A 27,110-nucleotide genomic window follows, 5' to 3' on the forward strand; every position below is an offset into this window, starting at 1 on the left:
CGGGTTGTTGTTTTAATTTTTATTATGTATTTTGTGAACCGCCCTGAGACCCTCGGGTATAGGGCGATATATTAATCAATCAATCAACCAATCAAAAAATTTTGAACCGGAAGTCAACAAGAACTGTAATCGCGTGTCACTCTTCCCTTTTTTCTCTACGAACTCGTCATGAAACAAAGTGGCATCCCGGAACTACTTTTCCCGGCGTGCATTTCGCCACTCCCGTCGCCCTCAAGTCCGGCGGACAGACTCGTGAATATGGCGCAGCCCTTTCCTGCGGGGCATCCTGGGAATTATAGTTTGTTTGTTTTTTAAGTTTGTTTGTTAATGGGATGTCACTCTGGGAGGTCGCGCCCATTTCCCAACGTGTGTCCTCCCTGCGCAAGTTAACTTCGACGCCAGCGAATTCGGCTCGTGGCTTCTGCAGCTGCTAGAGAACCCGAAGGAACATGGGGGCCGAGCTGTAAGATCCCCGTGAGACTCTGCAAAGCAAGCGAGGGAGACAGAGGACAGCGCCTGTGGGAGACCCCCCCCCCCCCAAAAAAAGGCTGGTCGCCCACCCACTCCTTTGGATCGCCAGGAGCCTTCTCGCTAAGCGCCATGCTGCTTCCTGCTTGCAAAGTTTCCCGTCAAGGTAAAGTGCATTTAAATCCTGCTTTCGGGACGTGCCGTGGCGAGTAAGCTTCGCCCTGGATCTCCATAATGTTTTGCACGCTTGTGTTTTGTTTGTCGATAAGCTATCTCTTTCTTTCACGAAGACCATTGATTCAGGGTCAATGCTCTTGTGCATGCATGTCCAGCACATTAGGAATACAGTAAATGTGCATTCAATCCTGGTGTAAGTCATGGCTCCCACCATTAGAAGTGAGAAGTGGAAAATGAAAGCAGTGGCTTTGCTCTGGGTGAGCGTTGTCCCCCCTCAGCTTGATTCTGGACCCGCCTTGCTCCTTGGCCCATGACGAAATGTGCTTAGGCTCGATGGCAGCTGTCAGGGGATTAAGTAGCAATGCTGTGTTGATTTGTGTCTCTCTGTGTAAGGGAAGGGGGAGTGTCCAACAGTGCAAATGTGCACGGAGCAGCTCTGTGAGTCAGAGGTGTTGTCGGGGTTTGATTTTGAACCCCACCTGTCAAGCCTAAGAAAAGGCAAGGCCGTGACCTTAGTATGCGCAGACAGAGGTCAACAGAATGGGGTTGACAACAAAGCTACAAGAAAGAAGTCGCCTTTTCACGTGGGATTGCTGACCCACACCAAATATTTATTTATTTCAGAGCTGACCCTGGGTATTTCTCTTCTTTCGTCTCCCCCTGCTGGCCAGAAGTAAAATCAGGGTAAAGGTCACCTGTAGGATCTCTTACAAAACAGATCTTGTTTGGACAGAGACCAGTCCTTTTGTGGAAGGGAGACTCTTTAAAAAAGCCCCGCTTATGTCTCAGCAGTGATTGTTATGAATCCTTTGCAAGAATCTTAAGAACCAGCTTGGAAGGAGAGAAATGGAGGCTTGAAATGTTCTTGCTGGTGTTTTTTGGTCTCCGTTTCCTTCACTTTTCTTTCATCTCTACCTGGTAGAAGTCTACCTGAAAATCATAGCCTCTGACTTGAAAGATCTTACTCCAATGAGTGGTTGCTGCTGGTTAAGGATAAGAGGATGTGATTGTCAGCCACGCAGAGCACTTGAGATGAGGGAAAACCGGCTTCCTACCACCTTCAGAAACCTACCATTATCAGTTCTTTAGGCACCAGTGATGAATGGTCATCTGGATTTTTCCATCATGTGGTAATATAGCAGTGATAATAGCTTGCTGCAATTGGCAAGCATAAGAAAAGTAGGGCAGAAGTAGAATAGCTTGGTTCTCCTTTACATACTAACAATGTTAAGTGCAAATAATTGTATGTTTTACCTAGAAGTCCTTTATGAAGTAGAAAGCCTAAATGGCCTCAGTCCAGTATACCTGAAGGAGCATCTCCACCCCCATCGTTCTGCCCGAACACTAAGGTCCAGTGCCGAGGGCCTTCTGGCGGTTCCCTCACTGCAAGAAGCCAAGTTACAGGGAACCAAGCAGAGGGCCTTCTCGGTAGTGGCACCCACCCTGTGGAACGCTCTCCCACCAGATGTCAAAGAGAAAAACAACTACAGTACCAGACTTTTAGAAGGCATCTGAAGGCAGCCCTGTTTAGGGAAGCTTTTGATGTTTAACAGACTATTGTATTTTAATATTTTGTTGGAAGCTGCCCAGAGTGGCTGGGGAAACCCAGCCGGATGGATGGGGTATAAATAAATTAATAATAATAATAATAATATTTTATTATATTATAGTAGCATGGGGGGTTGATGAATTGTTTAAGTATATATTATCAAGGGACTGACTGCTGTCACACATTGCCAGATAGTCTATATAGCCTGCTTTCAGACAGGTGGCTCCTAGTGTTAATAAGCAATGCTCTTTTACTGTATACTACAAGTGCAATTGATTTTCCACACTGCTGGGAATGTTGCACTTATTCTGTATGTTCTTCCTGCTATGTTCTGCCTACACAAGTGGATGTGACATAGCTGCAGTGGGTAGAAAATTGGGAAAGGCCAGTTCACGTAAATGCTATTTTAGTAAAGTGGCTAAAGGAAGGGCTGTTAAAAAAAAAAAACTTTGTTGAATTAATAGGTTAAGCACTGTAAAGCCTTCAATTTAGTTGTATTTAAAACATAGTTTGAAAAGCATTGTAATGCAAAAATATGGAGTGATAAAATGGTGACCCTGCAGTAGTTATTATGAATGTGTACTGAGCTGATTCACTTACCTACCATGGTGGTGCGCATGACCTGTCATTTTGAAAGGATAGAAGAGTAGCACCAATAACATCTACACTGGTGATGATTATGCTGCTCATCTGTTCTCTGGGAAAAGTCAGACTCTGTTGAATGAGAAAAGATGGAAGTACAACAGGGAAAGAGCAGGATGATGGTGTTGTGTGAGAGCCTTGTAAAAAGTGAGTAAACAGAAGTTTGAAAATTCCATGCTGAACAACTAGGGTGGATTCATCTATAGTCCAACATGACCTTGTATAAGTAGCAGCCCAACTCTTTTGTTATGTCATGCTGTTGATTACAGTGGCAGGAGTTGCTTGCTCAGTTCTCTCTAGTAGTCCGGGATACAAATGTCCACACCTCTCATTTAGGAACAGTCACTTCCTGCTCTGCAACTTCAGAGAGTTTCTGTCCAAATCCCCTCTTAATTTCATTGCATGGCCTAGCTTTTGGTGCTGGCCTTGTACTGTAACAGTCATATCTGAATAGACACCCAAACTGCAAAGATCTAGGTTGCTAGCAAGCCAGAACAGTAGTTACTTGGTCCAAACTTTAGCCGTTGGGTAAGTTGCCAAAATGGAAAAGACAAAATCAGAAGAGTTCATGGCGAGCTGTCTGATGCTTACGTAGAAGTGTGTGTTGGTATAGAACTTACCCATGCACTATGAAATTGTGTGTGTGTGTGTGTGTGTGTGCGTGCGTGTGTGCGTGCGTGCACACACACACACACATGCATACAGGTAAGTCATCTGTCGAGTTCATTTGTGAGCATTAAATCAATTTTGAGTTTTTTGGTTGTAGACCCTGTAAAGCTCATTGTGTTTTATATATGCTAATCACTTAAGTCGATTGTGGCTGTGCTCCACACAGATTTGTAACATTTAGATTATAGCAGATATTCAGAGGTGTGGGAAAGCTGTGCGGCCATGGTTTTTAACCAATGTGCTGTGGCACCCTGGGGTGCTTTGAATGGTGGTCAGGGGTGTTGTGGGAAACACTAGCCTCTTTCCCTCTTTCCCCCTTTCCTTGCCCCTCTCCTCTGATGCCCTCTCACATCTCTGCCTCTGGAGCTGGCCTCAGAGTAAGCAAGTGGGCGAGGGAGCCCAGCCAGCCAGTCCACCAACCCTTGCTGCTGGGAACGAATGGATGAGTCCTAGACCCCTATGGGGCACAGTGAGGAGGCACTTTTCTTTGAGGCAGAGGGTGGGGCAGCTCAGAGACCAGGGGCAGCGGCTGTGGCTGCCTGGAAGGCTCCCAAGGAGAGAGGAGAGGAGGCTGAGGGAACACTCCACAAGGGAGGGTGTTCGAAAAAGGGTGAGAGGCTGCCAGCTCTGCAGGCAAGGTGAGATATAACTGGGCTCCTGAGCTACACAGAGGTGCTGCAGAAAGAATGTAGTTGGTCAAGGGGGCCGTGGACTCAGAAAGGTTGGAAACCTCTACTGTAAGGCATCACTGAGATCTGCGGCGATGTGTGGCTTATCTTTGATGATCAACTGTTTAACACTGCACTAGACAACTAAAAGGAGACAGGGGAAACATAGGATCTACAACTGATACCCAACATTAATGTAACTGTTATATCTAAGACTGCTTCTCTAAATGGTATGCTATTTATGTAAATCATACAGTGTACAAATAAACGGTCCTAATGTAGTAGCAGAATATTTGTGTCCTTGTTGTCCGAGTTACAGAGCTGTAAAAAAAATTGAATGCTCAAAACTGTTTTATTTCTTTGCAACAGCACATCGTTGTTTGTATGCCTTGAGGTCAGCAGGAAAAGATTGTCACCTGCCTTTGTGCGCAGCACGATGGGCTTCTTCCACTGTGCCACGTATCACCACCCACTATACTATCCACCCCCGGGACAAAGACAACCGGTGGGAAGGTAAGTGACAAACTTTTAGGTGCAATTCATTTTTGTAGCATAACCAGGCTTGTAAATAGCTATTTGCCTAGTCCCCTGTGGTGACGAAGAGTCAATTACTGATCAACAAATAGCAAAGGTAGTCCCCCCCCCCCCTTTAAAGGACACTTAGATAGATAGAAGATAGTACGTGGGCAGCTATATATTTTTGTGGGAAACCCTGTAAATCTGTATCTGTATTTGTAATTATATTTAACAATTAACTTTGCAATTGTTTATTACTTTAGTGTAGTGTATTACTTTAGGGTGTATGGGGTGTTAGGGAAGGGGTAGTACCTTTGGTGGGGGACACATGGTGCTCCTTTTGGGGTAGTTTGTCCTACTCTGGTCCCCACCATGCACTCAGCTCTCAGCTGCGGCTCCCAGAAGCTGTCAACATGCGACTGCAGCAGCCACATCCCTGGAAGAGCTTCAAGTGGCCGTCCAGCTGTGATGTGGGACAGTGCCAGTAAAAGGTCATTGAACTGCATCCTAGCAAACCCACAGTTGAAAGATACCTATAAGTTCTATTCCTTTATTTATTTATTTATTTTAGTCTTGACCCAACACTTTTTCCCCCACTTGAGGCTGCAAGATCAGACTTCAAGAAGGGGAGGGACAGCTGATTTTGACAGCAAGGGCCTAGCCTCCATTTGACTTTCTGGTATATGGCTCTTTGTTAAAGGGATAAGCATGGAAAGATTTGCAGAAGAAGCGGATGTTGTTGTAGTCGGAGCAGGCCCTGCAGGACTCGCGGCAGCTATCAGACTCAAGCAGTTAGCTAGCGAACACGGCAAAGAGGTCCGCGTGTGCCTTGTGGAGAAAGCTTCTCAGATTGGTGCACATACACTTTCTGGAGCTTGCCTTGAGCCACGTGCCTTAAACGAACTTTTCCCAGATTGGAAAGAACGAGGGGTAAGAGCTTAACTTCTGTACTACAGCTTTTTTCAGTTGTAGCTTAATTCTGTTTAGAATGCATGCTAGTGATTTTAAAATAAATTACTAAAGTAGTTATATATAATATGTTTCCTCTGAATGCTATGAAATAGAAAATTTCCGGGGAAATAATGAGCATTATAAAGATATTTGGTAAAGTATCTTTTGCCAAAGAATAAATAAAATTCTGCCAAATACCTTTACAGTGGTACCTCGGGTTAAGTACTTAATTCATTCCGGAGGTCCATACTTAACCTGAAACTGTTCTTAACCTGAAGCACTACTTTAGCTAATGGGGCCTCCTGCTGCTGCTGCGCCGCCGGAGCACGATTTATGTTCTCATCCTGAAACAAAGTTCTTAACCTGAAGTACTATTTCTGGGTTAGTGGAGTCTGTAACCTGAAGCATATGTAACCCGAGGTACTACTGTATCTGTTAAATCCTTTAGCTTGCTGCCTTTAAAGATCAGAACCTGCAGTAGAATACAAGTGCCTTTCTTTCACTTCATTCTTTTCTTATTTGTGCTTAATCTGACGTCTATTACCATCCTTGAAACTCATAAGCCTGTCTGCTCCAATGTTATTTGAATCTATAATGCTAATGGTATTCAAATGCCTTATTAAGGGAGTTGGAAGTTTTGTAAAATATTTCTACTTATTTTTATTTCATTTTTCTTAGGCTCCACTGCATACCTCTGTAACAGAAGACAAATTTGGAATATTAACAAAGAACTCTAGAATCCCAGTTCCTATTCTTCCAGGTACAGTTATTGATGAAGACGAAAAACCTCTATGTGTAAATCTTTTGTTTTGAGCTGAGGTATAAAGTGCTTGAATGAGCTATTCTTTTGCTTAAAAGTATTAAATTTATTACCTGCCCTTCACCCTGTGGTCTCAGGGTGGGTTACAACAGTTTAAAAAGCAAAATTGAAAACAACTTGAACCAATTTACATAGTGCCTCTCCAGTTGGAGTGGTTAACCTGTGGCCCTCCAAATGTTGCTGGAATGGGGCTCCCATTCATCCCTGACAACTGGCTATGCTGGTTGGACCTGATGGGAGTTCAGTAACTTCTGGAGGGCCGCAGGTTAGCTTTATAGTGAAGAAATGTCACATCACTTTGTTCCAGTATAAGTTGTGTTGAGAACAAGCTTGTAAGTCAGTTGATTTGGTGTCTGAGGCAATTAAGAATCTCCTGCACTGAACCTGAGAAAAATGTTTTGTAAACTATGAGAGACTTTATGTTTACTAAAACATAGACTGAAACATAGGTACAGCAAGCAGGCTAGGAACACGTTTTGTGCAGTGGTAAGATTTGTGAGCACAGGGCTGAGTTAATTAAGTCATAGACTGTTACTTCACCATGCTAGTAAGCTGATGCGTATGGTAGAATTGTAACTTTGAATTAGTCTTAGTGTTTTACTGTTTCATGAAATGAATTGTGATGTGTTTCATCCTTTTAACTAGGCCTTCCGATGACTAATCATGGGAATTACATAGTTCGTCTCGGGCATTTTGTGAGCTGGCTGGGTGAACAAGCAGAAGCGCTTGGTGTTGAGGTCTACCCAGGCTATGCTGCAGCTGAGGTAATGGCAGAGCTGTTGCCATTCATGTTTGTGTGCATGTATGAGGTTTGTCAAACTTTCATATTACACCTAAGATAGGTTTTCACCTATTAGAATGAATGCATTCAGTTTACACAAATAATCACTACACTATATTGTTTGCAGAATTATGTAAGACCATAAGAGCCCTCCTGAGCAGAATAAAGATCTGTCTAATCCAGCATTCTGTCTCCTACAGAGACCATCTTGATGCCTTTTGACATGCATCTTGCTGCATCTAATTTGCATCCTTAGGTTTTTGAAAACTTCCAGGATATTGCATGCAGATACTGTACCAGAATGGGCCTTTCCTGCAGTGGCTCCCCATTTGTGGAATGCTCTCCCCAGGGAGGTGCGCCTGGTGCTTTCATTACATATCTTTAGATGCCTGGCAAAAATGTTTCTCTATAACCAGGGCTGATTAACATTCTATGGCCTTTTAACCGTGTTTGTGGGAGGAGGGCTATTCAATTTTTTCATTATGTATTTTGTGTTCTTTTGTGTTTTTAATGTTGTGAACAGCCCTATGATCTTTGGATGAAGGCTGGTATACAAATTCAATTAATAATAAAAAAAATATTTGCCAGGTGACTACAACTAGGTGCTGTACAAACAATAAAATTGCACAACTCTGCTTGCAGCTTCATGTTAAGAATGTTGAAATAAGAGATCTTTATTTGATTTCCTCCTCATAGGTTCTTTTCCATGAAGATGGCAGTGTGAAAGGGATTGCCACAAATGATGTTGGCATCCAAAAGGATGGGGCACCCAAGGTAAAGGCTCCTTTACTTTTTTATTAACATCATGCTTTTCACTTGAATGGCTCCTCATAAAAATGGATATTGTAAAACTGCTGTTATATGCTTGGTGGTATGAAGATGGTGTTGGACTTGCAGCTTAATTTAGGCATTTAAGTAAACACAAAGGTAGTATACTCGAAAAATATGGCTCAAAGTTCCAGGGTTGAGACAAGCACAGGCATTATTGTATTATTGCCACAGAGATTGTATAATGGAAGACACTTTTTAAACAGCATTTTGAAGGACATGTAGCTATGGGACAAGGCATTCTGCATCAAGACTTGCACCCAGAGAGCCAGTAGATTTAAAACCATGCGGAGAAAGAAGCAGAGATGTTATAAATACTTATAAGGGACTGAAAACAATGCTTTTCAACTCTACATACAATGAAGAAAAATTTAAAAACTTCAGTATAATCCTTAAAGTTCTGAGTAGATCAACATAAAACAGAGATGACTAATAGAACATGCAAGGAAATAGTAGGGGAAAAACTCATTATCAGCCTGGCATCAAGGGTCAGTTTATACTGTTTGCTCCAAGTGTGCTTCCTATCATTATAGTGGTGTTTGTAATTGTACGTCTCAGACAGAATGAAATAAATATGCTGCAGGACACTTGAACTGTGTCCCCTACATTTTACTAAGTGCTGGGAATGAGCATCACACTTTAACATTTTAGTATATGCAGCATTCACACACACCAGTGTGCACAAGGCAAGCATAAGCTGGCTGCACAAAGTTTAAATTGGCTTTAACATAAGTAGGAAAACAACTGCTGATTTACAATCTTCCCTACCAGTTTTCCTTTCTAATGTTTAAAGCAGAACCAGAGTCCGTATTCCCTCATCAGGAACTTCCTAGGGTCCAGGTGCCAGTGATGGGTAGAGCTTAGAGGCAAGAGAGCTAACGCACACCCTTCCCTATCCAGGCAAGCAGTAGACATTGTCACAGTTCAAGGACATATTTCTGCCAGGCAAAAGGATTTAAGCAGGGCATGGAGTGAGGGGCATCGCCTGAGGAAAACCCTAACGGCTAGATAGAGAGGCTTGGAGGGGCAGTATTTCGGACAGAGCACTATCCCAGCCCTCCCTCAAGATGCTGGGGGTTAAAGCTGGGATCTCTGCATTCAAAGCAGGTGCTCGGAAGATTCTCTGCAACATGGTATAATGAAAACATGTTACACAACTGCTTGCAGAGTATCTCGCCAAACAGACTTCACTTTCAAATACATATTATGTGTGTAATGATGGTATTTATTATCTTCTGTGGCAGGCTACGTTTGAAAGAGGCTTGGAGCTGCATGCCAAAATCACGGTGTTTGCAGAAGGTTGTCACGGACATCTTGCAAAGCAGTTGTACAACAAATACAATCTAAGACAGAACTGCCAACCCCAGACTTACGGCATTGGGCTTAAGGAGGTATCGCTGTATTATTGATCAGTTACAATCCAAGGTTTGCTCTCTGAATCCCACAACACAAGTGTATTTGACATTGTCTCAGGGTACATTTTAAAGCCTTTTCAGAATAGAAATGGTATGAAAGGTTAGCTAATCTTACTGTTAGCTAATGCTTACTGTGTAGTACCTTGATCCGTTCTTTAGTTTGTTAGTTCTAGATCTAAAGGATTACTACTGCCACTTTCCCCACCTTGCAATAACTACTTTTGGCTTCCTTTGGTAGAAGTCACTATATTCCAGTTTTATTCACAGCATTCTTATTCATGCAAGCTTTTAATTTTAGGACAAACATATTTCATATGTTAAATAGTTCTGGCTTGTAAACAATGCACAAGTGAAGTGTCTCAATGTTTCTTTTTAAGGTCAACATTTAGCCTTTATGGCTAATTGTCTTTGTCCCTGAATTAAAGGGAGACCCAAGGCACAGCCAAGTTGGAAAGATTTCCCAGGTATTACAGGGCTGCATGCCCCATCTCTGTATTGTGGCTGTTTTATTTCACTGTTACAGGCTATCTTATGTTCGGAACAATGGCTAAAAACTCTAGTTTCCAAAATAGTGTTGGCTACATAAACTGGTCCTGTCGTTCATGGCAGTAGTTCTATCCATCCCGAGCCATTCTAGAAAGGGCATATTATTAGCAGTGCTTTAAATGGTTCTAATACAAGTGTGCATGTGGGTCAGGTTATGCTATGTTCACTTTTAAATATAGAAGCTTAAAAAGAAAGCATACCAAAGATAGAACATCGATTTTAATCCAGGTAATTGCTCCTGAGTTACCTGTTCTACACTGCTGATCACTGTCTTAAACCTCTTCACTGAAAACTGTTTTTAGTAGGTGTGGGCATGATTTGGGACTTAAGTGAAGAAAAACTTTTCTGCTTCACATTTAGAAAATTCATTGTAAGCAATCGGTATGTTTTAAAAGAAGTAAGACTACCAATGGGAGTGAATTTCCCACACTTCCAAGGTTGGGTTGAGCCTTTTCGTGAGGCAGGACCTGTCCTGTGAAACTCAGTAGAGGTTTATTTCAAATGACTTTTGAAAACTATACAGGGCTTTATAATATGAATTTTACTTTTTAACCAATGCGTATTTATTGATGTCCTTATGGATACTTTTGTTGTTTTTATTCTCTTATGTTGTAAAACTGCCATATATATATATATATGGATTATAAACAAACAAACAAACTCTGTGTCAGGCAGAGGGGTCATAAGTGAAAATAAATTATATTTTCCACCCATTTTCCCCCCACTTACAAAGCATTATTTGACAGTTTATTCACTCAAGCCAATAGGTTAAAGATTGAATGTGAAGGTTTCAAAGATGAAGACTTCTATTATTATATTTGCTTTCAGCACTGAGTCTAATTGTGTAGTATGGAAAGTTACACATAGCAGTTTCACTTTGGTTTAAAGTCTAGTAGCGTCTTTGCTGAAGTGCATTGCCCGGATTTTCCCCATTTCTAGCTGTGGCTTATTGATGAAAAGAAATGGAAAGCAGGAAGAGTGGAACACACTGTTGGCTGGCCTTTGGACAGACATACATACGGAGGATCATTTCTTTATCATCTAGATGAGGGTGAACCGCTAGTAGCTTTGGGGTTTGTGGTAAGTATTTTGTACTTGCAGTGAAACTTAACTTTCTGAACATTTTTTGCTTCTAAGTCTGTTCATGGATGGCACTGAGAGATAGAATTCTAATATTAGTCTTGCTTGCATACATCATATCTTTTTAACTTTTACTTATGATGTTCAGTATGGAAGATTGTCAGTGCTTAACTTCTACAAGGTTAGCAGGGTTCAAGAACTACTACCTTGAAAACATTTCTCCCTGTTGTGTGAGGTTTGGTTAGTCCCCAAGTATTGGCCACATGCTTTTCAAGTTGGAGCTTTTCTCAGGGGAAGAATATGTATATGAGCTATTATGCCTGTATACAGAATTCTTGAATCACTTATTCACACAAAATAGCTGCATGGCCGTACATTTCATAGGGACAGAATTACTTCTTGTAACACTGAAATTCAAAGTAAGCTAAATATATCCAGCGAGTAGCATAATAGGGAAATGAGGTGTGTGTTTGAAGCTTTGTATGCCCTATTAGTAATAGCCTACAGTAGTTGCTTTTTTAAAAAAGTAAGTATTTTCGCATTATGTCTTATAGGTCGGTTTGGATTATCAAAATCCTTACTTGAACCCATTTAAGGAATTTCAGAGGTGGAAGCACCATCCAACTGTACAGCCTACTTTAGAAGGTGGAAAGAGAATCGCCTATGGTGCCCGAGCACTTAATGAAGGTGGCTTCCAGGTGATGTTTTAGTAATACAAGGTTATTTCCTCAAATGTCTCAGTTGTAGTGTTTTGTGTTCGTTTTTTTTAAAGCTGCCATCTGATAGAAGCAGTCTTAATCATGAATTTAGTTGCTTGACTAAATTTGTATTTGAGAAAAACACTAGTTCTGTGGGGGCAAATACTTTGTATCTAGGTGATTGACGGACTTGTCACAGCAGGCATCCTCCTGCAAGAGGCAGGAAGGAGTGAGCCTCCTTGCATCTGATATTTTTAAAAGCACTTGTATTAAACTTTGCTAGCTACCCTATTGACTTGTAATATATTTTTGTTGGTTTGATCTAACCTATCAATTAAATACAGCAGCATTAGTAAAGACAAAACGCTGTAGTTGGACTGTTGTTGAACAGTTAATAAATGTCTCTGGTTGTCCTTTTTAAATGTCAAAATAAGAGATATTACAAACTGTCCCGGGAAATGTTGCACCACGATCTCATCCATGGGTAAGATTAGCCAGCCTCATCCTGGAGCGATAACCCGCAGCATAACTGTACAGATTTTCACAAATAATTTATATCTTGGTTGTGAATTCTATATTCCTGTAATTAAGCATACATCTGGTGTGGATTGGTAAGACGTTGAATTGGCAAGGTTTCTGCATTTAAGCCCAATTGAAACATGTTCACCAGAAAACGGCAGTAGAACCCTACTTCTGATCCAAAGAGCTCCATAGATTTTATGAAGGGCTAAGCTGGAGTCCCTGTGCATTTGTAACACTAGTTGTGTGGCTGTTCCGATTCAAGGTTTACCTGCATTGTAGGTGATGCTTAAGTTTACTTTTCTCTATACTAAAACCTGCTAGTTTTACAACTGCTGCAGTATTCCAGAGACAAATCTTTTTAATCTGTATTCCATAGCTCCAAAGCATGCTCTACTAAATCTGTCGAATACACCCAGAGAGGACAGATGTTCTGAATTATTTGATGCAGCCGTATCTAGAAAAATACTAGTGGTTACAATAACCAAACCCTTTTCACCTTTCGGGTATACTAGTTGGCTGTAGAAATCTAGCAGGGGTGTAAAAATGGATTAGAAGTACTCCAGGAATGATACTGGCTCTTATTTATAATGCCTCTCAGATGCTTGGATGTCAGGAGTTCCTGTCTCTTGATGTAGCAGTTGAAAAGTTCAGTAGCTTCTTTCAAAGGTTGAGGTTCATAGATGTCATTCTTAGTGCTATGGAGTTAAAATATAACACTTAGAATCCTTCTTCTTTATTGATATCATATTCAGGAACTATATAGATAACAGAAAGAGACAACATTTGCCTCTGTGGGTAGCATTCTTTGTTCTCTTTTTATAGGTATTCCCATTTTATGACTATTTTTCTGGAACACTGCATTTGCACTTTAATGCCTTGTTTGAGCGAAAGGTTTCCCTGGTTCAAAGTTAATTTATTTGAAGACGGTGTTCTTTAAACACTGCAAGAGGGAAGCAGAGGCAGTGTAGTTTTGAGTGTCTGGGCTGTCCTTTTAAAAACAACAACCCTGAAACAACGCTCCTGGCTTCCTTGTGGAGTGGATTATAATGCTAATGGAGTTTAGTATGGCAAATGTTTTACTGCAGTAGCTCCAGTTGCATCAGACTGAAAAGGAAGAGAGAAAAAGTTGGTATTGCTTAACCTTTTTGGGGAGATAATACTGATCTGCTTTATAACAATGATTGTTACCAGCAAGACTAGTGATAGCTACATATGGGAAACTTCTGGAGGGTGCAACACTGACTTCATGGTACAAGAAAAATCTGACAACTAGTTTCGACGGACAAGCTAACAAATAAAACAAAATCAGCAAAGGGGATGAAAACAAAAGACACATTTTCAGGAGGCTGGTACCCTTTTATTATGCACATAGGAGAAGGCGAAAGATTGGGACAGCCTCAAATTATGAATTTTTGGGCCGGTATGAATATATACTGTAATTGATGTTACCACATAACTGGAAATATAATGTTATGAGATACACCTAGGAATAATCCAGATTTGTATCTCTGAGGGTGGGATTAAATTTTAAAAAAGAAATGGAGAGATGAGTAGATACTGATGTAAAGGTTGAAGTAGTGCTGGGAAATTGGAGACAAGCAGCTGAACGTTCTAGTTTAAGGTAGAAGGATATAGGTCTAGTCAGGTTTGAAGAATTTCAGGAAGAATGAGGAATGGTAAGTCTGAAAAACAGTGCATGATGAATCTACAGGCCGAATAGATTATGCCACCCTATATAGCTGGTTCTAGCCTCGAATGTAGACATAATGTGTGTATCTGAAGAAGTGTGCATGCACATGAAAGCTCATACCAAGAACAAACTTAGTTGGTTTCTAAGGTGCTGCTGGACAATTTTTAAAATTTTTATATCTATTTCTACTGCATCAGACCAACATGGCTACCTACCTGAATCTAGTAGGCATTAAGGCTTGGGATCTACAAAAGAGAATGCAAGCATGCTGTAAAAGAGTATGCTTTCTTACTTTGCATGAATAGTTAATAAATTAATTATTATCTCCGCAGTCCATACCTAAACTCACTTTTCCTGGTGGACTCCTTATTGGCTGTAGTCCAGGTTTCATGAATGTTCCTAAGATTAAAGGCACACACACTGCAATGAAAAGTGGTATGCTGGCTTCGGAAGCCATTTTCAACCAACTAACGAATGAGAATCTCCAGTCAAAAACACTGGGTAAGATGGCATGATATGAACATTTATCACTGATGCTTTCTGATCAATTACAGTTCTAAATATCAAGGAGCTCTTTAAGCCAAGTTAATTGTCACTGGTGTATTGACCTAAAACAGCTTTGTAGAAAGCCCACAATTCACTAGCATACACTCAGGGTTCATCAGACTTCCTTTTGCACAACACTTTTCAGACACAGGTCTGCGTTTTCCAGGTCTTTTTATTATTATTTTTTTGTCCCAACACTTCCCCTGGGGAAACCTGTTTACCACTAAATTGGAAGAAACAGCAATAGGCTTTTCTGCAGATTGCCATTTGTTCTGATTCAGTGGTAAACAGAGGGCTTCCCCAGGCAAAACAGTGGGATAAAAAAAAAGGCGCTGGCACAGACCTTGAAAGCATGGAAAACACCAAAAGAAAAGTCTCCACCCTACTGACTCACCTGTGTCCATTTCTTTATCACCTGTGGATAATGGACTAGTACAATACAAGCCTGCCCTAAAGTCTCATCACCATATTGCAGATATAATGGAAGGAATTTACGAGTGGGGCCTAATTATAATACCTTGCCTAGTCCTAACAATTGAGTCTCTGCTATGGCATGTCATACCCTTCAAGAATGAAATGATACTCTGGGTGAGATTAATCGGAAGTTTACACTGGAAATTACAGGTTGAAAATTTATATGTGTATTTCCACTAAAGTCGCTGTCCAAAATGACTTTCATTTTCATCTTAAATGCAAGGTGTTGTTTTCTTCATTTTAAATGCAGATTCACTTTTTTTAAAAGTTAGCACCTTGTACATGGGAAAATGCCTACGTTTAGCTGTTAAACAGTTAATCATGTTCCATGCAATCCTGTGCATTTAGTCAAAGGTGGATCCCACTGAATTCAATTAGGCTTACCCTCAAGTGTGCACAGAATTGCAACCTCTGTGTTTTAATTCTGTAGTGTATAATTTTACTACTTTTAAATAGAAACAAATGTTACTGTCCTTCAAACATGTTAATTTTTGGTCTTATTAGTGTAAAACTCAAAGAGTAAACAATGATATATACATACTGTATTCTAAGTTTGTCTTCCACTCTGCTTTTTCAGTATCCATTCAGATATAAAATTATTGAAGTATAGCTCTCCCGAGCAATTTATATTTTCTCAAATGTAAACTACTGCTTTGTTGCAAATTATAGAAAGCCTGGCTCTTATCAGTAGCACTAGTTATCTCCTTGGAAGTGGAACTGTAAGATGCTACTGACGTTCTAAACATTTAATAAACAGTCCCTTGTTTCTAGGACTTGATGTGCCTGAATATGAAGACAATCTGAAAAAATCCTGGGTATGGAAAGAACTCTATGCAGTCAGAAATATCCGTCCTTCATGCCATGGACCCTTGGGTGTGTATGGTGGAATGATTTACACAGGCATATTTTACTGGATACTAAGAGGAATGGAACCTTGGACCCTAAAGCATCCAGGTAGGTTTCTAAATTAACAGCATCTGGGCAACAGCCATGAGACTTTCCCTTCTTCTCTCCTTTCCTTCTCAGACCATCATGCCTCTAAATCTGTTGGACAGTCCAGTGCTCTGTTGTTTTGGGGGACCCGCTAGGAACAGACTGCAGAGGGAAGGAGAGGAAGTCTAACTATTGTGCAAGGAGGCTCACTCTTTCCTGTTGAGATCTTTTCTACAAACAGGCCAACACCATAGAAAAGGGGTGGATACATTGCATCATTTATATGACTCTCCCAAGTTCTTTATGGCTCTCAGGATCCCCCAAAATTTGTCATTATTTTTTTTAAGTTATTGACCACTCCTGATTGCCCTTCTGTGATACCATGCCTACAGGAATTTTTTTACCCCTCAAGATATGTCCTTTAAAAAAAAAGGGGGGGGAGACCATGCCTACTCTACCTTCACCACCATCCCCTTTCCAGTTGTGGAACGCATCACAGCAGTAGAGGCATTTCCTTCAGAGAAGCAAAGTTACTTAGAAGATAGTACTGATATGCTCCTTTACTAGAGTATGGTGAAACCAATATAATTTAAGTTTTGCTTATATTTAAGTTTTTCCCTCTGCTGATATTTTAGGGACAGATGCAAAGCGGCTAAAGCCAGCCAAAGACTGCACACCTATTGAATACCCCAAACCTGATGGAAAAATCAGTTTTGACTTGCTTTCATCAGTGGCTCTGAGTGGCACAAATCACGAACATGACCAGCCAGCTCATTTGACTTTGAAAGATGATAGTGTTCCTGTCAATCATAACTTAGCTCTATACGATGGACCTGAGCAACGATTCTGCCCTGCAGGTACCTAGCACAATTTGTAGTGTGTGGAATTGCAGGTTTGTGGTTTTCTCCCCTTCCTCCACTTTTTGTTTTCCTACATACCATAACTTCACTTATCAGCTTGACCCCTTGGTTTTTGATGGGGGCGTTTTCTGGCTGAATTCTACTGTACTTTTAGAATTAGGTTACTTCTTCCACTAAATTCAATTTTCCTTTTTACAGGAGTTTATGAATATGTTCCTGTGGAAACTGGAGATGGATTGCGGTTACAGATAAATGCTCAGAACTGTGTCCATTGCAAGACATGTGATATTAAAGATCCCAGCCAAAATATTAACTGGGTTGTACCTGAAGGTGGAGGTGGACCAGCTTATAATGGAATGTAGTCTTGATCAAAACTAAAAGAACACCCTAGCTGCAGAACCATACAACTTTGGGTTTGCCACATTTTTCTCAAGAGCTGCTATCAATGGTCCTCTGTGAGGTTAGCATTCTATTGAAGGCTAAACTGAAGCAGTAAATGCAACTGTCAGCATGTTCAGATGCAATAGAAAAGTACACTCAAATAAGCCTAGGTCTATCAAAGTGGAACAAGAACAGTTTGAGTACAATCTGGTCTGATTTGCCCAACCTCTCTAGTCCTGAACACTAATAATGGATGTGACCCAGAATAAAATATATGAAAGCTGAAGGTTAAATTTCAGTGGATTTTGATTGTAAAGATTAGTCAGACATCAATCATATGTAACACGAGGTACAGAGCACTGCTGGCTAGGGGTAGTTTGATATAACTTGATTTTGTTCAAGTAATAAAGAATACTTTCCCTATATGATTACAAATTCAGTTTATTTCTTCAACACCATTCTAACAGCGTTTGAATCTTCAGTAATGAGTGTTACAGGTGAGGGATAAAAGGGATGGAAATAGCTTGTTTAATTTAAGCCTCTGGTATGTAACCAAACTTTGTTCAAATTCTTTGCACTCGGTCGTTCTGAAGTTTTACGAAGTAGCTTTTCATACACTTTTTAGGTTAAAATACTACTACTGTTAAGTGCCTTACCATTTAACTTAATAATGAAAGATGTTTGAAATTATATGCAACCTTAAGAAAAGCCAAGATGTAAACATGTGAAACAGCATCAGTATTAGTGACAGTCAATAACACACTGTCACTGCTACTCATACTAATCCTGCCTTTATCAGTGCACAAGTTAAGGAGGAGAAACTATCTTGACTTAAGCAAACATCTTTGCATAAGCTGCCTTCTCTTTTTCTTTCTCATTCTTTATCTTCTGCTTAACTTTTTGTACTTCCATTTGGATAGCTGTGGAAGTAAACAAACAAAAAGTGGTTAAAATTGCTGTTTTATGCTTTTGCAGAAAACTTTCACACCTTTTTTCAAAAGTAACCTATTTAGAATACAAATTCCCATTCCAAAAATTCATTTTCCCCAAGAGAGGGTTGATTTAAGAATAAGCTAGTCAAAACGCAGGAGAGAAAATAGTGTGAATATAGCTTGTGTAACTTAAAAGCCTGTGTAACTTAAAAGTCATGCATGTTCATTTCAGAGTACATAACGCCCTCTTCCCTTACTTTTCTCCCCACCCTCACTGGGATACATATACTGCCTCAAGTAGCAAAAAAATGTTTTCAGTCTGCAGTGAAACTAGTGCAGCTTATTCAAAAGGCTACCTAGTCAATGGTACTAAGCAGAATGGCACTTTACCTTTGTCTTGAGGTGCTATGCCTTGAGCCTTCTGAAGCTCAGCCTTTAAAGAAAAAGAAAAGAAGTAAGCAGTATGTTTATGTATATCTTACTTTAACGTTGTATGTCAAACCAAGTACTTGTAATTACCAATGCCTGATCATAATCTTTTGTTCCTTCCCAAGCTTGAGCCCTTCTGTAAAGTGCTTTGGTGTTTGTAGGATCTATGGCCAGAGCCTGCAAAATAATAAGAACAGTATTTCTGATATTTCTTAAGATTCAGTAAGCAAAACCAGCTACTGAAATCATTTGAGCAGCAGCACCTCGCGAGAAATTTTTAGCAAGGAAACAAATGATGCAACTCCTTCCTAGGTTTCTTTCAAGCAAAAGCTAGTTCTCCTTATCAGCCTAATTCAAGTCGCTAATCTGATAAGCAACAAAACCTTCCTGTGTGCCCAAGTAATAGAAAACATAAATGGCTGTTTGTTTTCCCCTACACAGTCTTTTGTGGACATTCTGGTATCTATCCATTTAAGTAGCCGCTGAACCATGCTGAACAATCAGTATGAAATAAGACTGAAAAATATCTGGACAGTATACCAACACCTTGTGGCTACTCGGATAAGCAATTTACATCACCTAGAGATCAATGGCTACTAAGTACCAAAATATTTTAATCACAAAATTACCAATAATTCAATCAAGCTGCACTAAAGCAATTTCTTCTTCTAGCCACATACTGAATCGCAGCTTGTGAGGACACACAGAAGAGGGCTCCTATTGATTTTCTTGGGGCGTATGTAGGTACATATAACACAATGTAGGTCTGCATAAATTTTGCAGGCTTCCCCTACTCATTATGTTTATATTTCTTAAGACATGTGTTGGCCTATCTGTGTGTTACTGATCAGTGGCCCAAGCAATACATCCCAACATGCAGATGCTAAACATGAATGGATCAAGGCACATGGCAAGAGCATTTAAATATGACAGAGTTGTGGAACACTAAATTGGGCTTGAAAAATGCCTCAACAGAATTTTATTGTGTAGGACAAAAAGGGAGATAAGGGGGAAATGCTATTTGAGGGCCAAACAAGAAATGGCAGGTTATTAGTTTTAAAATTTTCATCAATGCTGACCTAATGCAATGAATCCAGAAACTGGACAGATAAGAATTAAGAATGCTTTGCTATGCATATTGTTTTAAATAAAATTGTGTCATAAATTGTTTGTTGGATTCTACTTTATCAATTTTTCTGAGCCAAAATATAAGCAATATACCTTAGTACAGTTTTCAATTGCATCTTGCCACTCCAACAGTTTCAGTCTGCAAGCAGCAATGTTTAGGTAGCAGCTCAATGCTACAGCATTCAACTTTGCTAAATCTTCCTTGTCTACTATAGCTTTAGAAGCTTCAATATACCTGTACAAAATAAAATGACAGAATTTGCATTATTGTATTACCACATGTCTAACTTGCAACACTAGCTAAAGCAGATAAAGGGGGGGATGGCCTATTTATGCTTCTGATCAGTCCCAAAATATCTGGACCATGTTAGTTTCGAACCCCCAATTTCATTACCTTAAAGACTTGCTGTATTTCTTGACTGCCATTGCCCAGTTTTGGGATTTGAAGAAAGTGTTACCTATATTTTTTACATCTTCAGCTATAGACACAACCTGGTGAATCTACCAAAAACACACACACACACACACACACAGAGAGAGAGAGAGAGAGAGAGAGAGAGAGAGAGAGAGAGAGAGATGGTATCATTCTGTAATTTGCAAAACATTTTCCTGTTTTCTTAGGAGAAGGCCTGCAAGTTTAGAATCTGGGTAAAACCTCAGTGCGGCAACTGACTATGCAATGACACATTGCTTTGTCATAAGTCGGAAGAACACTTTACTATATTGTATCTTTATTTAGTTGGTGTATTTATATAGACTCTGCCTAGTGAAGAGCTTGGATTAAACCCATTTGGCACTTAAATTCTGAATGAGTTGAGATGAAGTGTGGCTTTTGTTCTGTAGTATTCTTTCCTGATACAGGAGCCCATTAGTATTTTGTTGTATGACCAATGCACCCTTTGCTATGCGTGTTGTCTGCAGGCAGTACACTGATATTTTTTACTCCCTTGCCTATGAGTCAGCTGAACATCAGGCCTTGTGAAACCCTGCCCACAGCGCTGTGCAAGACCCAATGGTCAACGGTAGCTTGCAAAGCATCTTGCACATGGTTTTGCGGTCATTGCTGATTGGTGGTGCCTGAGCCAGATCTTCAGCAGCCTCGCTTCTTTTATTACATTTAAATCTCACCTTTCCTCCAAGGAGTTCAGTGTGTCATACATTGTTCTCCCTTTCCCCATCTGACCCTCACAAAAATCCTGTGCTGTCTTAATAAATGCTACTCTGTTTTTGGTAAGAGAGGTTCATTTTCTGTTTCCTTACAACTCCCACTGCATCACTAATCTTTTCTCAATGAGAAGAGATACTTACATCTTTTAAATCCACATCAGAATCTTCAGGAAAATCTGTGTGAGTATCTCCAGAACCATCCATAGGAGCAAGTCCCCAGTTATCCCCTTCTTTCAATTCACCACACTCTGCAATGATGCATAACTGTAAAAATAATAAGAGTACATGAAAGGCAACTTTACCTGCGAAAGACAGCTTACTCTGAATTTTCAGAAAACATGCAATATGTGCTGTTGATTTCAAGCCATTCAATTGTGCAGTTTCCACTGAATATCATTCAATTTGCTAGAATGCCAGTTAAATAATGGGAATTACTAGATACGTGTAACTGTTACAAGAGAAGAGATTTTGCCTCAAGTCCCAGCCAAATTCAGCCAACAACCCACCACCCAAGTTTGTATGCACACCCTTGGTTTACCATTCAGTAGCTATCTTTTATAGTTCAGCTGTTTTTCACACTTCCAAAATAAAACTTGACTCATTTATAATACTGGAAAAGGATTTCTTCTAAAGCTGTCAAAGCTTACCTTAGCAGGTTCTTCCTCCTTTACTTCAACATTTTCTAGTAGCTTTACAACACCCATGCCTTTGATCACTTGGCCAAAGACGACATGTTTCCCATCAAGATGAGGAGTTGGCACAGTTGTGATAAAGAACTGGGAGCCATTAGTGTTGCATCCTGAATTTGCCATGCTGAGCAAACCTGGCTGATCGTGCTATATAAAAAGATACCAGTGTAATTCTGATTAGAATAATTCATGAATGAAGAATCAGAGACATCCTGCTAACAAGACAAAAGGTTACAAGGAAAATGGCTTGCGGTATCTTAATTAACGTAGTGAATGTTTTCACATGATCTTAGCCAAAAGGCAGAGAAGCTGTTCCTGAAGCAGAGACAATGCCAAGCAAGGCTTGTGCCTGTCCAAAGGAAATTATTAAGCTTGAGGGTAATAAATAACCCAGACACTCAACGAACTTAATAATAAAGTTAAATAAGATATTTAAGATGATGTGCAGAATTTAATTTGAAGTATCTTATTCACATTTAACAGCTTTTATATTAGATCTCAAGAATTCATATTAAGTAGGAGTCTGAAACATTTCCCTCAAATGAGATACTTGTTAAATGTTAGCTATATTTAAATATACTTCAGCTAGAGTTGACCTTATACAGATAATTACTTAAAATGAATTGTGAAAAATACTCTATGAATTGAAAGTGGAGACACTATATGTAATTTTATTTGTTTATTTGCTTGTTTGTTACACAAAAAAAGCTTTAATAAAACTTTTTTTTAAGGCAAAGTCACATTTCATTATGGTAAAAATGAAAAACATTCATAATTCTATCAAGTGACAATTTTAATTATTAAGCCATTACCTTGTAATGGAAGTTTTCATCATCAAATTTTTCACCATATATGCTTTCTCCACCTGTTCCATTTTGATGTGAGAAGTCTCCACCCTGGATCATAAATTTCTTGATAACTGCAATTTGAACACAGAAAGATGAAAGCTAGCATTAGGTTGGACAACATTCCAAAGTCCTATTTCATGTAATGCATAAATTATAAATCTATAAGCTTAAGTGAACATACCATATTTACTCGAATCTAATGTTCACCAGTTTTGGCCAAATTATGTTGCGAAAATTAAGGTGCACATTAGATTCAATAGCACATTTACATTCACCAGCAAATACTTCTTTTAGTTTCAAGATTCTGAAAATTGAGGTGCACATTAGACTTGATGGCGCATTAGACTTGAGTAAATATGGTACGTTTCTTGAGTACAGGGAGTTCTGCATACTAGTATAACCACCAAGAAAACTCCATCCCACATCCCCACACAATAAGCAACACTTGTGTAAGATGTTAAACAGGATGTTATCAGAGCAAGCAAGATGATGGCAAGGCTATCTTGGTCCAGCAATGGCTGTAGTTGGATAACCAAATGTAACTGGAAAAAGAACTTCTTGCCACTTAGGCACCCAATGACAGAGCGGGATGAAGGAGCACCCGCAGACAACAAACCCGTTTCTTTAGAGGGAGCGCAACTTCATCCACAACAGAGCAAAGAACTGGGCCCACCCACCAACAGTGCCTACTTATTGTCAGGATTCAGCTTCAGTTTGCTGGTTTAATGGTGGTGCTCTTTTATGTTGTATTTTTTGTCTGTTTTGTGGTTATTTATTGTTTCATTTATAAATTATACTTCACCATGGAAGTTTTCGTTTAAACAGAAGAGCAGGACACCAAAATAAAGGAAAGGATTTAAAACAAGTATAATCTTCCTTTCAGCTAACCCAAGGAAACAAAAACAAAACAAACTTACTTCTATGAAAGGGGCATCCTTTGTAATGAAGAGGCTTTCCAGTGGCTGGTCCAATACCCTTTTCTCCAGTACACAATGCACGAAAGTTTTCAGCAGTTTTAGGTACAACATCTGCAAACAATTCTAATACGATTCGGCCAGCTGGAATGAAGAGAGGTCCAAAGTTTTATTTTATCATACCAGCATCCTGCATTCCTCCATGTATATTTGTATAGCGTACCATTAATTCACCAACGGTATTTTCACAATACCCAAATAACTTCACGGCTAGAAAGTGACTTGAGCATAGGCTTTCCACGAGTCAATAAAACACTCTAGTTACTATGCCAAGATTGAGCAATTCCAGTGACAACCTAGGTAAAGCTCAAATTTATCTTATCTGGCACCCATGCTTGACTCAGTGCCATTATTTATTAATAACATGGGAGAGGCCCATTGTTCACCTTGGGTGCCGCTTGTTGGTGGTGTTACTAGTCTATATGCATACGGTTAGAAAAATCCTAATCAACACAAATTTGATAGTCTGCCTTAGGCCATGTGTTTTGCCTTGACAAGTGCATTGAAGATTATACAGTGCATTTTTTAAAATACCAGCTTTTTCCATTCCAAAGTACTTCTGATCAGAATGGGAACACTGATTCTTGATTGCTGCCATTAATTTGAGGCCATGCCTTGTTTCTGAAACCAGATATAGCTGTTACATGCCATGTTATGAATTAATTCAATTCTGCATCTGCCCAAGTACTGCACTTTAGGGAGCTCCAACCTCAATGTGATGGGGAAACTCTTACTTTGCACAGAAAGAGGTAAACAAAAATCACACACCAAAAGGGAAATTTAATAGAAGGGAAGCAACGTTGGCATTCAGATCGTTCACATCTGGGACAGTTCAAGTTGATAGAGGGTGAGACTCAATCTCAAGGTTGCGGGTTTGAGCCCCACGTTGGGCAAAAGATTCCTGCAGTGCAGGGGGTTGGAGTAGATGACCCTCATGGTCCCTTCCAACTCTACAATTCTATGGTTCTCTATTGAAGTATCCTGATCTCAGGCTTTCCACTCAGAATAGCTGTTATGTGACCCTTTCCTCAAAAATCAGAATCTGTGCAGGCATGTTATTGGGCGAAATGAAGCGATATATAACACTAGAAGGCGATATATATATTTTTACAATAATTCTGTAGTTCAAGCCAGGAAAAAGAAATTAGTTCTGGAATTTTCTAGCCTGCCTTAGCACTCCTTAAATCTGGAGAGTCGAGGTTTACACAAATACACGCGTTAAAGCGGTAATAGCTTTTCCTCGAACATACCACTCCAGGTTGCTGATGAGGGAATCGCTTGTTCTGAGGGGATTTTTGATTTTTATTTTATTTTTTACTTATTTTATAGTTAACATATAAAGCAGGATGGGGCAGTACGTTTTTTCTCTAGTCTTGTTTGTGCAGTGAGGGACTTCGCGGGATTTATTCTAATTTGGGTTTGTTTGTTTGTTTTTTAATTATGGGGAAAGCGGGGGGGGGGGTGGAGAGGGTCCTTAAGTGGTCCCGTCTCCGCCAACCCGCTTCCCCAATATTTTACTATATATACGCCGCGCGCGCTACGGGCGCGCAGCTCTCCGTGCGGCGGCGGCGGCCTGAGGGAGAATTCCCACTCGGGCGAGAGGGAAACGATACAAAAGATCCGGGGGGCAGCGCCGCTTCCTCCCGCTGCCCGCCCTGTTGGCTAAGGCAGAGCTTGCAGAACATTGGACAGCGGCGGCGGCAGCAGCAGCACACGGTCCTCCGACCACCTGCTTGCCGGCCACTGAAGGGGCCTCGGCTAGGCCGGACACTCTCTCCCTCCCTCCTGCCCCTCGCGCCCTTCCCGCCGCCGGGGAACCTTCCGCGCGCGCTTTCCGCCGCCTCTTCTCCTCCCCGCCACCCCCACCCCCCACGACCTCTCTGCCATTTCGCCTCTCCCCGCCCGCACCTCGTTCTCCCCCAACGTCCACATCGAGAAACACCCGGGGGTTGCTCGGGCTGGAGGGCTTGCAGAGAGGAGACTCGTGAGACATGCCGGCTGCTGCTGCTGCTGTTGCCTCACGCCGCCGCCTCCTCTGCGGCTCGGCCTTCCGCTGCGGCCTGCAGTGGAGGCTCCGCCTTCCTGCTTCAAATGAGGCGGGGGAAGCGCGCCGGCCGCCCCTCCTTCCCTGTAGCTCCCAGGCGAGCTTCTAGAAGAGCGCATGGCGGCGGAGGCTGCTGCTGCTGCTGCTGCTGGGGACATCGAAGCCCGAGCGTGTTTTGAGCACGGTCGTTTTGTTTTGGTTTTCCCTTCCCGTCTTGAGTGGAATTTGCTTACTGACTCTCTCGAGTAAATTAAGGGTGGCAGGCCGCCTGGTTGCGAAAGGACAACATTGCGACGAGCTTCGTTTCCAGAGCTGCGTCCTCCTGTCCCTCGCGAACACTTTCGGTGTATATACACTCTCCAAGAGGACGATATTGCTGCGTTTGAATTTAACACCAGTGCCTACGCCGCTTGACCTCAGTTCTCCGTCATCTTTTAGTTTTTGAGGCAGGAGGGGCGGGATTTTGAAGTAACATGCGGCTTTAGTTGCACAGGACAGGAATGTCATTGCCATCATCATCATCATCATCATCATCATTATTATTAAAGTGCACCTGTGAGCTTTTGCAGAGTGCCTTATAGTGACAGACCACATATTTAGGTATTCAACTGCGTGATGGCTTCGCGTAGGCAAGTTTTCAAGACTGAAAAGAAGAGGAGGGATGATACGGTTGTGTGAAAATGAGTAACAGAAAATCAAAATACCTTAAAACGAAAAGATTAAACCAACTATGCAACATGCCAGAGTTCCTGGGGAAATAGAAAAGTTTTTGGTTCAGTTTCAGATAAGCTTCCTATGAAGGGCATTCTATGTGCAGGAATCTGTGACTGAAAAAAGTCCCCTCTGGTGGTCACAACCCTCCAAACAACAGATAGGAAGACCTTAGTGTTTGTGCAGCCCCATATAGAAGAAGGCTGATTTTAAGGTCAAAAGCTATTTAGGACTTTAAAGACAAGCACCAACACCAGAAGGCCCAGGAGAAGTATATTTTGTCTTCTTGTCATATGCCATCCAGCAGGGTGACTATATCGCTGCTGTCTGAAACCAGTCTGAAGCCACTGAAAGAGATCCAGATTATCAGTCTGATTCAATGGTCTGGTGTTGGACTGTGGACTGCAATTACCTGCTCTAGCTCCTTGCCCAAGAAGGCATCTAGAAATCTGAACTACATTTATTAGAGAGTGAAGTCTCATTGAACTAAGTGACCATCGAGCTTACTAAACATGCATAGGCTTGGGCTGCCAGCTTGAGTGCATATAGGCACAACTATATACGTTTTCCTATAAACAAACTGTACAGAAAACAGTGGCTTCTAAACAGGATAAGGCTGCATGTGAAAATGTTTAGAGCAAAGCCAAACTTCAGAAGATGCAGAAATGTATTTCAAGAAATGCATCAGCCTTTATAGTGGTGGTTGCCTAGAAAAAACCCGAGCTGGTCTCACCTGGCATATAATCTAAGGTACCCCTGCCCGTACGGGCCAGTCTTGCCAGACTCTAGGGTTGTGCGCTCATCTCACTCTATAGGCCGGGAGCCAGCGCTGTCCGCAGACACTTCCGGGTCACGTGGCCAGCGTGACAAGCTGCATCTGGCAAGCCAGCGCAGCACACGGAACACCGTTTACCTTCCCGCTGGTAAGCGGTCCCTATTTATCTACTTGCACCCGGGGGTGCTTTCGAACTGCT

General features: G+C 41.0%; 2 protein-coding genes across 2 annotated transcripts; one reads left to right on the forward strand and one right to left on the reverse strand.

Moving 5' to 3' along the window:
- Positions 1-223: 223 nt before the first annotated feature.
- On the forward strand, positions 224-19,745 carry ETFDH (electron transfer flavoprotein dehydrogenase). Its single transcript, XM_028743097.2, has 13 exons — positions 224-634; positions 4,543-4,686; positions 5,390-5,619; positions 6,319-6,400; positions 7,106-7,224; positions 7,938-8,015; positions 9,314-9,460; positions 10,970-11,110; positions 11,665-11,808; positions 14,353-14,521; positions 15,812-15,994; positions 16,609-16,830; positions 17,032-19,745. Exons 1-13 carry the CDS (start codon positions 601-603, stop codon positions 17,193-17,195), a joined length of 1,857 nt encoding a protein of 618 aa, XP_028598930.1. The 5' UTR covers positions 224-600; the 3' UTR covers positions 17,196-19,745.
- Positions 17,638-25,454, reverse strand: PPID (peptidylprolyl isomerase D). The gene is made up of 10 exons (XM_028743098.2): positions 25,290-25,454; positions 23,325-23,465; positions 22,372-22,478; positions 21,518-21,706; positions 21,012-21,134; positions 20,098-20,204; positions 19,797-19,938; positions 18,666-18,752; positions 18,537-18,579; positions 17,638-18,134 (listed from the first exon to the last, which is right to left on the reverse strand). Exons 1-10 carry the CDS (start codon positions 25,372-25,374, stop codon positions 18,046-18,048), a joined length of 1,113 nt encoding a protein of 370 aa, XP_028598931.1. The 5' UTR covers positions 25,375-25,454; the 3' UTR covers positions 17,638-18,045.
- Positions 25,455-27,110: the final 1,656 nt, after the last annotated feature.

The sequence above is a fragment of the Podarcis muralis genome, chromosome 9 (assembly GCF_964188315.1).
Source record: "Podarcis muralis chromosome 9, rPodMur119.hap1.1, whole genome shotgun sequence".
Classification (NCBI taxonomy): Eukaryota; Metazoa; Chordata; class Lepidosauria; order Squamata; family Lacertidae; genus Podarcis; species Podarcis muralis.